At 29.5% G+C, this 12,502-nt stretch overlaps 1 protein-coding gene across 1 annotated transcript; it reads right to left on the reverse strand.

Moving 5' to 3' along the window:
- Window positions 1-721: 721 nt before the first annotated feature.
- On the reverse strand, window positions 722-2,939 carry LOC116770399 (dynein regulatory complex protein 9-like). The gene is made up of 7 exons (XM_061526813.1): window positions 2,879-2,939; window positions 2,568-2,652; window positions 2,241-2,387; window positions 2,049-2,154; window positions 1,690-1,863; window positions 1,225-1,356; window positions 722-1,016 (listed from the first exon to the last, which is right to left on the reverse strand). The coding sequence occupies exons 1-7, from the start codon at window positions 2,937-2,939 to the stop codon at window positions 813-815; spliced, it is 909 nt and encodes a 302-aa protein (XP_061382797.1). The 3' UTR covers window positions 722-812.
- Between the last annotated feature and the right edge of the window lie 9,563 nt (window positions 2,940-12,502).

A 12,502-nucleotide genomic window follows, 5' to 3' on the forward strand; every position in this document is an offset into this window, starting at 1 on the left:
ATAACTGCTACACTTTTAAATAAGTTTAACAATGAAGCTAAGCTATTTCGCTTATACGTCTTTAACGTAAAATTCATATATTTTTGTCCTTCCGATTTGTGTTTTATTTTAAGATATACTTTATGAAAAATATATTTTTAGTTTATATTCTTATTTAGTCAATTAATTGATCTAGAATAATTCACAACTTTTTATTATTCACTGAGTTCAGATCTACTTACTTTTATTTGGATGAGTAAAATGATAGATAACATACTGTTTCTATTGTAACATAGTTTTATTTAAATAACTTTGAACAATGACTAATAAAATCTTTCAAAAACATCACTCTAGAGACTAAACCTCTCAGCATTCCAGGATTCACCGTGCGGGTGCCAGGTCCACCGCGTGGCAGGGAGAGGAGCTTCAACAGTGCCTGGGGCTTGCGACCCAGGTGTAGGTTTAAGGTGCTCCTTATCTAACGCGCATTAAACGCTCTCCTCCAAGCTCCTCTCTCTACCTAATCAAATTTGACATGAACCTACTAGGGCTGCCTTCGACGCACGTTCCAAGAATGAACTGATTTTAGTTTTTAACAGGCCCAAGTTTTTAGCAGGCTGTAGTGAGATTTGGCTGTTATAACTTTCATTTTTTGAAATAAAAAACGGAAACAAAGTTATAATTATTTTACTGTCTAAAGTGAGACAACTGTCTTAATTTCCATATTATCCATCAGTGCTTAGTATATTATCGGCTATATAAGTGTTAGCTTACTTAATTTATATAATTCGTTAATTACTTATATAAAATAATAAATCCTGACGTATAAAAACTTATTTTTTCTTTAATTTGGGTGCTGATTTCTTTACGTTTCTTAAGTAACGGAACGTGCCCAAAGCCCGGCGGACCATGACGCCGCGCCACCATGCTTGTACGCGCGTGGCGGCCCGGCGCGAGCGTTCTTCCCGGGCGAGTCGCGCTGCTCGTTCTTTTTTAAATGTCAACCATGATCGCATTTCACCTTCATGGAGGGCAAACTGAAAAATAATATAGAGATTTTGAGATTTTTTAGAGATCTTCATTCGTCATTTGTAGACGACATATTGAGATATGTCGTTCTCAAAATGTGGTCGTTGTATTTAAAAAAAATCTAAAAAAATCTCATATTCATTATCTATATTGAGAAATTGAGATTAAATAACTTATTGGTATTATTTATAGATTATAGAAAAGTTATATAAATACCAATTTCTCTAATTCCACACGACGAGCGACAGTGATCCGTAATTTCTCACATTTTTCTCGTAACCGTGATCCTATATTGACTATGTCTTGAGAGTATCGTGACATCCAGTATTGTAATAAATCTTCTCTTTCCTAACAAAAATATTGGAATTAAATGCTATTGTATTGATTTTTATATTTTACCGGACGTTTCGGTTACTTTACAGCAGCAATAATCGGCTGTCATTTAAATGTGTACTCGCTTGAACCTTATAATTTATATATCAATAATATTGGATGTTAATAAAAAGGTTCCATGTATTTAATAAATATTTTAGGTTTTCATCAACTCCAATTAGTTTTTATCTTTGTTTCATATTCTTTTTTATGTTATGTGAAACTTTAAACTACGAATGATTCAATACACAATCGATCTCAACAATGGCGACACGTGATAGCATGTCAATCAAGATTATTAACAATAACCTGAATTTGCAGTTCGTATGCCCTGAGCAGTTCATTATGAACACAATCCTCGTCCTCCTTCTTCGGCGCCGATTCAGACGTGGTCTCCTGTTGTCGTAGTTCAAGTGCCTCAGACCGGGCTAACAGCCACCTGTCCGCGTACATGTGTTGTATTCGCGCGTTGTAAACTCGATCCTTGAAATATTATTCTTTAATATATAAGTCGAATGTTTAAAATTATACATCCACATTTTAGAACTGTAACATTTGTTTTACTACGATAAATCACAATTTGAGATTTATTACAAAAAAATATGTGAATTATTTCTTTATACCTATTTAATTTGTTAAATAAGTAATCCCTTTTTTATGATGTATACCTTAATCCTATCGCGAAGTATTGCAATTTTGAGATCGCTATCACTTAGATCTCGAAAACATTCCTCCCGAGATTTTTCCAATTCTGTAATAATTTTCTCTAGAGCACTAAAAAATTTGTATTAATAGGTATAATTTAAAAATAATCAATGATGTTACATTATACTAGTTCAATCCAATAAGATTATACAAACCATTTTAATTCTTCGTGCCGAGACTGTAAAGTTATCAATAAAGTGGATTTCTTCCTTAAAGTTTCCACTCCTTTTAGTAGCGTTCTGTATCCCCCGTTATTTATTAATTCTAAAAGAGTTTTTATAAACAACTCCCTTACCAGTTCACTGTAATATAACATTGTTATTAAAGACAGTGTTTGAAATATATGTATATTGAAGAAATATATTTTTCGAAATTTAACTAGGGAAAACAATGTCAAGTGATTATAAGTGATTAGATTTTTTTTAAATATTTTTTTTAAAACATAAACACAGCGCCATCTCGTTTTTCAATCAGAAACTTACCGGTTTTGTGAGAGTTTAGCAAGCAGTTGCTTTTCTCTTTTGCTTTTGATAGTATGGTCGGGAAATTTTCGTTGAGCACTGGTGTCTGGATGATTTACGAACACGATAGATGGCGTTAGTGTAGATATATGAAACGTTAATTTCAAATTGACTCATGATGTACTTATGTATCGAATTTATAAAGTTCTATGTATAAATATCATTAACGATATATATTTCCAAAAATAATTATGTTTAAAATATGAAAAAGTATGTTTTAGTTTAAAAATGTAATGTAATTACTTGTTATCATCATATCGTGTTTTTCTCACCTAAAATCCTTATTTGTAGTAACAGGACTTCCAAAATTATGACAAATAACCATGCATCCATAGCTGAAATTCTGTAAATTAATTTAGTTTAAACCTAACAATTTTAAATAAGGTTAATAAACAAAGAAACGTAGTCCCATAAGGAGTGAAATTTTTAAGCTCGGGATCTGAGATCACTTCTTAATAATCTGTTACTGTTTTAAGATCATCTCAAAGTAAATAAACTTTACTTAATATTTCAAAATTTCAAAAAAATAATAATTTAGATATACTATTAAATTATTTATTAAAAGGCAAATTCTAATCGCAGTCCTATTTAGTTTCTCAAAACTGGCACTGGGGATGATGAGAAACCAGAAGATAAAGTTGATGTTGGTGGCCAAAGCCGGACTTGAAGTACTACTATTGAATATGACATAAAGTTTGATTAAAAATAAAGAGTAAATACACAAAATATGTGACAAATCAACGTTACATTTACATAAAGATGAAAAAAACAAATTATTAAATTTTTATTATGTGTGTATTTGAAACATGTTTTTATTTTCACGTGCAACAAATTATACATAAATGATGTTCCGATATTTTACAAAGTGTTACAGAGTAAAACATTGTGGATCTTGTGTGTGACAGTGACATCGTCTGATTAGACGAGCTCTATGTCAGAGAGCGGCAATTTATATCTCTCGATCTTAAAGGAAGATCAAAGAGCCACTGAAATTTACAATTCAAAATAAAATCCCCCGGAGCTTTACATAGTTGATTCCGTTAAATCTATTTGATACTATCGATAATATTCGTCAAAATCCTTGTTGTTGAGCAATTTCTATACAATATTTTTAAAACATACTGTTTAGTAGAAAATTATATATATTTTCAATAACATAGACAGTAAATCTTCAGGGTATATATTATTGTTAAAGGTATAGACACAACCAGGATAAATACTCGTCTTATTTAACAGTAATCAATGATTAAACATGACAAAACGTTTTAGAAAAACTGTTGTACAATCAAGTATTATTTCTTTCGACACAATCTAAAATATAAAATGCATTAATTATTGAAACATCAGAATATAATTTAATTTCTTTAAATTATATATGAATTCAAATGACGGTAGCATGTTATGTAAACAAAATTAATTGGTATAAAAATAAATTAATTTACGTTATAAGAGTAAAAACATTTTGAATAATTGCTGTAGCAGACAAACCCGGCGGCAGATGGAACTATTGTGATGCAAAGTTCAAAGTCTACAAGACAACAAAAAGGCACAGCATTGTTCACTTTTATATTCATTATATTTAGGAACGAACATTAATTAACATGAAGAGGTAGTTTTAATATAATTACATTTTTATTAAGCGAATGAAATACGCTTAGGACTTTTATTTATTTATAACAGAGCAAGCTTTTCTGTTTCAAAACAAACTGCAAGTGATTTACTTAATATTAAATTAATCCATTTTAATATTCGCGTATTAAAAAAATAAGCGTAAATGAAAATAACTCACCGATAATTGGTTTCCATAGAGCCTCTTTGACCGGATAATTTGATATTTTCCCGACAATATTTCGCACATAGTGCCATTGCTAAGCAACCTCTGGTATTTGATCAATTAATACCTAGCTTATAGATAATGCTTTTGAAACTCAAAGTCATTATTACATGGACACAGTACGTGGTGATTCATATGCTTGGACTAAAGCTTTGTACTTTATAAGATACTTATTGCTTTTCTAATTAATCTTTTGAAAATCTATATAATATTGAAAATACTGGCCAGTAATTTTATAACATTCAATGAATTCTCGATTCGTTACTCAATTATTTATTGTAGAGTAGACAGTACAGTACAGGACGGATAGTACAAAATGAACGTGGATAATTAAAATGAAATAAACTAGTTTTAAAATGAAATATGTAGGGGTATTTTTTCTGTTACAAGACACATTATGTGCAAGTGTAAACATTTTCACAAAAGTTTGAATAGTTTTTATCTGTTCTCATTGAAACTTTTGAAACGGACGTAGGAGTTACTTCCTATAGTAAACTCAAATAAACGAAAAGCTTTCCATGGTTTTGAATCCTTTTTTTGGGTAAATTATTAAATGTCGTGTTAAATTGTCTATTTGTATTAAATAAAATGTATGAATAATATCACATTACTTAATATCGTGCCTATTACGTGAAATACTTTCATTAATACTATATGATAGTATTTTTTACGAGTTACAATCCCGGCGGCATCGAGATGTGATGAGTGTAAATATAAAAGAAAAAATACGAATCACATATAAAATAAAGTACTGAAAGTATATACATGTCGACTTATAAGTACATAATATAGATTTTAGATAATCCACAGTTGGTCTTGTAAGTAATAATTAATAATGATTTAACATACAAACACTGAATTTATTTTATGTTAACAAAAGTTGAGATAGTGACTCTGTACCATACGCTTAAATGACTTTTTTAACTTTGTAACTTTAATGTGGAACGGAAGGTTCATGCCAAAGGCGAATTGCAGTGACAATAAATGAATTTGTGTAAAATGAAGAAGAGTGGGTAGAATTCTAGTTGTGAAGCTTTGTTTGGAGAAAAAAGAACGATTTTGAAATGGACGTAGACACTCGAATCTTTCTTTTAAGTTGTATGTTGTTGTTGTTGAGTTAAAGTGTTGCAGAGGAAAATAATGAAGGGGAAGACGTGAATATTCCTACAGAGACAGATAAGAAGACACTATAATTTTATGCAAAAAATTGTTATAAACATAGGCATATTTTGTTAAGTACAGAAACAAACCGAATGCAAAGATATTGAAGATGCTTTAGATTTTATTAAAGGGTTTAACCATGTCATAAACTAAGATAAAAATGAGTGTAATTTCAGACTTACGAGAAATGAATTTAGGGCCAACAAATAGAATTACTGGTGTCTTGCTAGGTTTGATTTTAAAGCCAAAACATTTACTCCATTTAGAAATATGCCGCAGGTCTTCTATGCAACAAACAAATAACTTTTTAAACATCAGTAAGATGTGAATGCCGATATTTCAGAAAAACCCCAGCATAGAGGTAAGATGGTAGAAAGGGAAAATATAAGAGCCAATACTATTGACAAACACTGAAAAATAATAAGTGAGAACAACATAATACTTTCTTAGTGCGTGAATTGATGTAGGGTTTTTCACGTTTTGAAGATAAATAAATAAATTTGAAATAGTTTCATCAGTACTGAACTAATTGATCCCAGCTGCTATTGATCAACCATAATTATTTTACATGAAATATGATATTAATACAAAACTTATTGTTAATTTACGTTAGTAATACGCTTATGTAAAACATAATATGTTTTTATACATCCTGTTGCAGTGATTTGAAATACTTACATAATATCCTTGTTTTTACCACACATAAGTACTGTTTTGTAGCTTACTTTAGCTTTAGGTTCACATCTTATTAAGCTGTAACTTCTTAATGTTGTCACATGACTTGAAAGCAAGAAGATGTTTTAAAATAAAGTTGTTTTAAAACTCAAAAGAGGATTATGAAGAGCAACCTAACAGACCATAGTTTCATGACCCGCCTCGTCAAACCATTTAATATTGAAACTATATCAGCTTCATCACATCAAAGTTGTATTGAAAAGAGTTTTAGATAATTAAGTTGGTGCTATCTTACAGGACAGGTAAAGAAGATCATGGCAAGAAAAATTAAGGACACCGATCATGTTTTTCAAAAAGATCCAAGTAGGACATAGGAATAAGATCTAAAATAGAAGAAGACAAATAGGAGTATGGAGGATATTGAGGAAGAATAATGAATTTTGTGGCAGCGACTATAAAGTAAATTCGAGAAGATCTAAAGTCATTCATAAGCAGGCGAGTATTAAAGTTGTGTGTTTATAATAAGGGGGAATGGGTCTAGGTTTTGAAAGGAAGAGAAGCAATCAATTGGCTGGATAAGACTCGTAGTATAAAGTCATTATTTTGGTCTATTTATATCATATAACACAATATCCTACAAGAACAAAACACGAATTGAAGCGCAAAAAAAAATCTATTTCCTAAATATATAACTAAAGATATATGTAATAAGATTTTTATAATAAAATTAACTATTTGACGACAATATATAAAATTTGAATCAAAATCTCACACGCACACCAGTCAAAAAATATCAAAATAAATAATTACGATAACCATACACAAAGTTACAAAAATAAGGTATTTGACGTTCGAAAATTAAATATTTAAAAACCTCTCCGAGAATCTAAGGCATAACAAAAACAGTTGAAATTAATAAAACTAAAAGATGAGGGTAGAATAGAAATAATTATTGAATACACAGAAGCATAGGTACAAAAAGTAAACCAATAACACAGTCATATAAAACAGTTACTTTTCTATAGACTTTTTTTAGCTGAATAATTTTTTTATCAGCATTCTTACTAAATATGCTCAATTTTTTTTGGTTTTAGAAGGAAGATAGTTTAAAGGTTTGAAATCTGTCAAATATCCAGCTTTATGAAGAGATCCGTTAGCAAGATATGCATGATTTCTTGTCAAGTATTTAGTAATTAAAAAAACGATGCAAAGCTTCTCAACTGGCAATGCGTCTTAATATTATTTAAATTTCTGATAGTGTAACCCCAGGATATTTAGTCTTATGTTTACATACCATACCTTATCTCTCTGTAGCATCTATAAAGTTAACTACAATAGGTCTTCCTCTGTCATCTGGAACTCCAGCAACGTGGCTGAATTAATGGGATGATTTATTACTGGCAAGAGCCAAGTTAAGCAAATGAAGATGCACAGCATCTATATATATATTTGACAGTAAATTCATATATTTCATTCCTGGCTTGAGATTCTGATGACTGATGAGACACATCAATACTGCTATTGAAAATATCACTCATACCAGTCAATAATTCTCCAATGGCTTCCATATTGTTAATAGGTATAGGACTATGAAAAAGTAGAATGCCTTAAAGTCAATGAAAATGATGTTCACTAGGTAATTTCTTACAAAAAAATAATAATAGCGTATCTTTTTGTCAGTGTTTATTTACTTCAAAACTTCGGCAGAATGGTGCCAAAAAAAATAAGACTCAAAAAATTCCGTAATATGCATGCAAAGTACTAATATTCCATACATTTGTTTATTGATTATCATCTTATTTAATTTAAGAAGAAAACAATGATATCACCTCATCTCAACTGTAACAAAGTTTATGTCGCACCCTCAGCGTCACTTTGTTAAAACTGATCGTTATTGAAAGGATTCTTAAGTGGTTAAGATTCTTTAATTAACAAAACCTTAAAAGCATTTTGACATCAACCGATTGGATGAATTTATTTTATTTTATTTTATTACTCAAACTCTTGACTCTTGTGTTGTTTGTTTAGTAGCAAAGACGAAATTTATATTAAATTTTTTCATTATATTCACATACTAAATAAAGATTTCAAAAAAAAACATATCATAAAAGTTTTTGTAGAAACAAAAAATTAAAAGTGACGAATATCACATTATTATTTCACTAAGAAAATACAAAAAAATTACTATCCAAAACTATTATCATTTACTCAAAAAATGTGACTTGCACTTCGGTATAACTATTGTATAAAAAAACTTAAATTCTATTTGAAACGTATTTTTTTCAATTTCAATTTTACTATTGAAAATAAACGTAAAAGTAATACTATCCTTATTTGACATTACATATGAAATATGTCTACAAACATACGAAAAAATCAAACGAAAACTTCTTGAATATGAATTTTTTACATGATAACCTAGGAGTTGGTGACAAGAAAATGGCGGTGGGTTGAGCTTATGTCGCAGCTTGACTGTTCTGACGTCAGAAACAGAACTCGAAAGGCAATAATTGCATTAGAATGGAGAAAAGAAACAAGAAGACTGATGAAATATAAGTAAATACACTTCGTACGAAAAATTTACAACGTAACCTGCAATACTTTCTCTCTCTACTTAGAAATATTATTAAAACTTTCGCGAAGAAATCCATTTAAAGTAAATCGCAGTTTAACGTCGATGAGAAAAGTTTAACAACGTGAAGTCTCTATAAATATATATTTTTTGAAAATAAACTTCATGTTATGAATTATATTTCATGTGTACATTTAAAAGTTTAATTAATTATACATAATGCCAAATTTAAATAATTTTAAATCCAATGTATAATCAAATCAACCTGCACCTTAGGTAGTATAGAATGTTTTGAATAGAAATACGGTTTCTCTTCACGGATATATATTTTAAATCTTCAATCGGCGTCTGAAAAAATTCTCTCCCAATCGTGTTCCAATCTCCCAAATGAGTCTGTACATCTGTCAAAACATAAGTTGATAGGTTCACGAGCGCTCCGTCTACTTAAAAAAATGTCATTATAAGTGCCGTATAACACGCATAATTTACATGTTAAAATCGATTCCTTTAAATAAATTATAACAAAAAGAACTGAGTTTATAAGCCATGGATAGACATACATTTATTTTATTATGTCTTAAATTATTAATATTTCTATTATTTAACTGAAATCAATTAAACTCAATAATATAGTTTTTTACAATTCTCAAATTCAAAGTTGCCTATAAAAATTTCTTTAAAAAACAGAAAAACTTAAAACTGACAGTGTTACAATCTAAACTCCTACTAAGGTCTGCTTAATTTCAGCGAATACTATATTAACTTATAAGCATTAAACTAAATGTCGTCGCGAGCAAGTTGTGAAATTTTGGCTTCCCGAGATAAAAGTTTAAGTCTGTACTCTCTAAGTCGTCGTGTTTCTTAACAATATGAGCTTTTTAGTCTCGACAGACAAACTTTCGAACTTCAGCTTCAAATTTAGGTGTAGGTCTAAAATTAAACTTCATTGAATAATATACAAGTATTGAGTTTACAACTGTATGAGAGTTTGGTATTTCATTTGAGGCATATCTCTCCTAGTTTAAAATTAATCTTATACGAGATACTCACGTACCTACTACATATCAAATTACAATTTTCAAATCATTATATGTTCAAAGTAGCAGTGAATATATTAAAAGAAAATATTTTAAAAATTCAGATACGTATAACACAATAGGTATAACTAATAAATCGATCAGATATAAAAATATGTTATTTTAGATTCGGATATTATCAGAAATAGTGTTCGTAAGCACTAAAACTAATAATAATATCATTAGAATATACAACACAAAAAAAGTCATCCTAATAATAAAAAAATAACTAGAGACTTAATGATTTTTTAATAAAGTAATTAAATAAAAGTAAACGGCACTTCGCCAGCCGGAACGTGTCGAGTGAGTAATGAAATCATATGGCTTGGCAGTTGGCAGCCCGCTCAAAATGAAATCACCTTTAATTAACACTGAGATCCAAGACCACTCGGAGCATTAGCTTTTGACTACACATCTACAACATAGAACCCTGTATTAGGATAGGAAGTATAAAATATATCCATATATTTATAGTCCTTTAAGCGTGTCTATACAATAAATGACCCAATTTATTATCGACATTGTGTCCGTTAGAACTATGTTGCATTATGGCATGTAAATTTGTGGTTTTCAATGTTGTATGCAAAACGTGATTACTAAATAGGTATGTAACATTAAAGGGTATTTCCCTGACTGATGTACTTTATGTGTTACTGGAATTTTATGTGTGTTAATACAATATAACAATTTCTTACTGAGAATTATTCTTATTTACGATTCTACTAGATTTCGTTAGTATGAATACGTTATCATTAAACAATAATGAATAGGCGGAATGGTTAAAGATCTTGGCCTGTCCAAAAGGACGAATAGAGAAAAAAAATATGATTATTAGAAGTTCGAATAACATTAATTATATCTCATCAATCGGTTTATGAACGAGAATCAAGTGACAATCATTGTTATATATTTTTGATGGTTACTTTACAAGTTTCGAAACAGGAGTTACCGTCTTCGTAGACACAAATTTTGACAATAAACCAAAGTAATTCAGTTTACGTTTGATAATAAAAAAATATTACCATCGAACATTTACATAAAACATTTCTGTATTTAAAGTAGTAGAGCAGCTAATTATAATTAACAAAAAGGTATCTTGAAAACAACAATATTTTTAGCATACATATGAAGCGTTCACGTTTTTCATTGAATAATCTATAGATTTCTGAATGACAAACTTTTAATGCTCCGTCGGTAGTGTCGATGCTTTGGGGTAAGCATATAGATCGAAGTCTTTGCCGTAAGTCGAAGATATTTTGTCTGTCTGAGATCACGGTTGCTGCGAAGTAACCGAAACGTCGGGAGTTGTAGTTTTTAAAATAATAAAATACGCGTAGTATAATCTGAAAATATATGTTTTATTTAAAGGAATTTTAATAAATTAAGGTATCGAGATGTCAGTTAGTTTCAATAATAAAAAATTGTGTAAAATCCTAAATATGTATAAGTATATATATATATATGGAAGGCTGTTTTGCATCTTTCAAACTATGTATACAGTATTTTGCTTCGTAGAATGATAGCATAATAGTTATTAACAATAAGCAGTAGACTAAATATTTTTTTGTTATTATTTTTTTTTTTTATCATTATTGATCTGTACAAAGTTGTCAAATGACAAGAAGATGAAACAATTTCCAGGTAAATGAATATTCTAAGAGTCAATAGTCACAACAAAGGGATGAGTTAATTTCTGTTCTTGTTTCAATACTATGTTCTAGGTCGCACTTCGTACTTAATTTCTAAGCCTCTTAAATTGAGAACATAAAATTGTTTTTTTTTTAATTTTATGCTTTGGCTTCATTCACACTGAAATTGTGAAACATTATGCCAATGTCAGAATTTTTATTTATTAAAGTGCTGGTTTATAAGTCTCCCTAAATATAAAAACAATCTAATACATACTACGTTTAATAGTAATTTCGTAGTATGGACATATATTATCACAATAACACCAACCACAGTAACACGTGTGTAACCTTCGTGGTTTTTGGATTCCCCTATAAAACAACTATTCGAACAAGTTAGCATTAAATAATGGAATGACTTAGACATAAAAAACTTAATTGTGACATAAAAAAAATATTCGAAAGTTTGCTTACAAGTAATATTTAAAACAAACTTTCTAATAAATTAAATTTTATTACTATTTCGGAAAATGTACGACGTGTAACCAAGCCTTGGATCGCTTTTATTTACTCTAACGAGACTATATTGACTCGAAGACGTCATTTGATTCTGCAAACTAGAATGTCGTTACATCAAAGACAAAATGAGCAGTGTGAATGTTTAACGTCTCGAACATTTTTAGAACGTAAATTACGACATTTTTAAAATTATAAATGGCTACCGAATTTTCATAAGTCGTTTTTGTTATGAATTTTTTTTATTACAGATTTTCTCAATCTATCATAACAAGGATCGCAAAGGAAACAATAAATAATAATGTAACGATTTTATTGAACGCAATTTATATTTTAATAAAACAGTAATAATGTTTCAATTTCAATCGCCTACGTTTAAGCTAACGAATATTAAGGAAATGAAAAAAATATATATTACATGTAACAGCTACTCT

This window comes from Danaus plexippus (assembly GCF_018135715.1).
Source record: "Danaus plexippus chromosome 3 unlocalized genomic scaffold, MEX_DaPlex mxdp_30, whole genome shotgun sequence".
Taxonomy (NCBI): Eukaryota; Metazoa; Arthropoda; class Insecta; order Lepidoptera; family Nymphalidae; genus Danaus; species Danaus plexippus.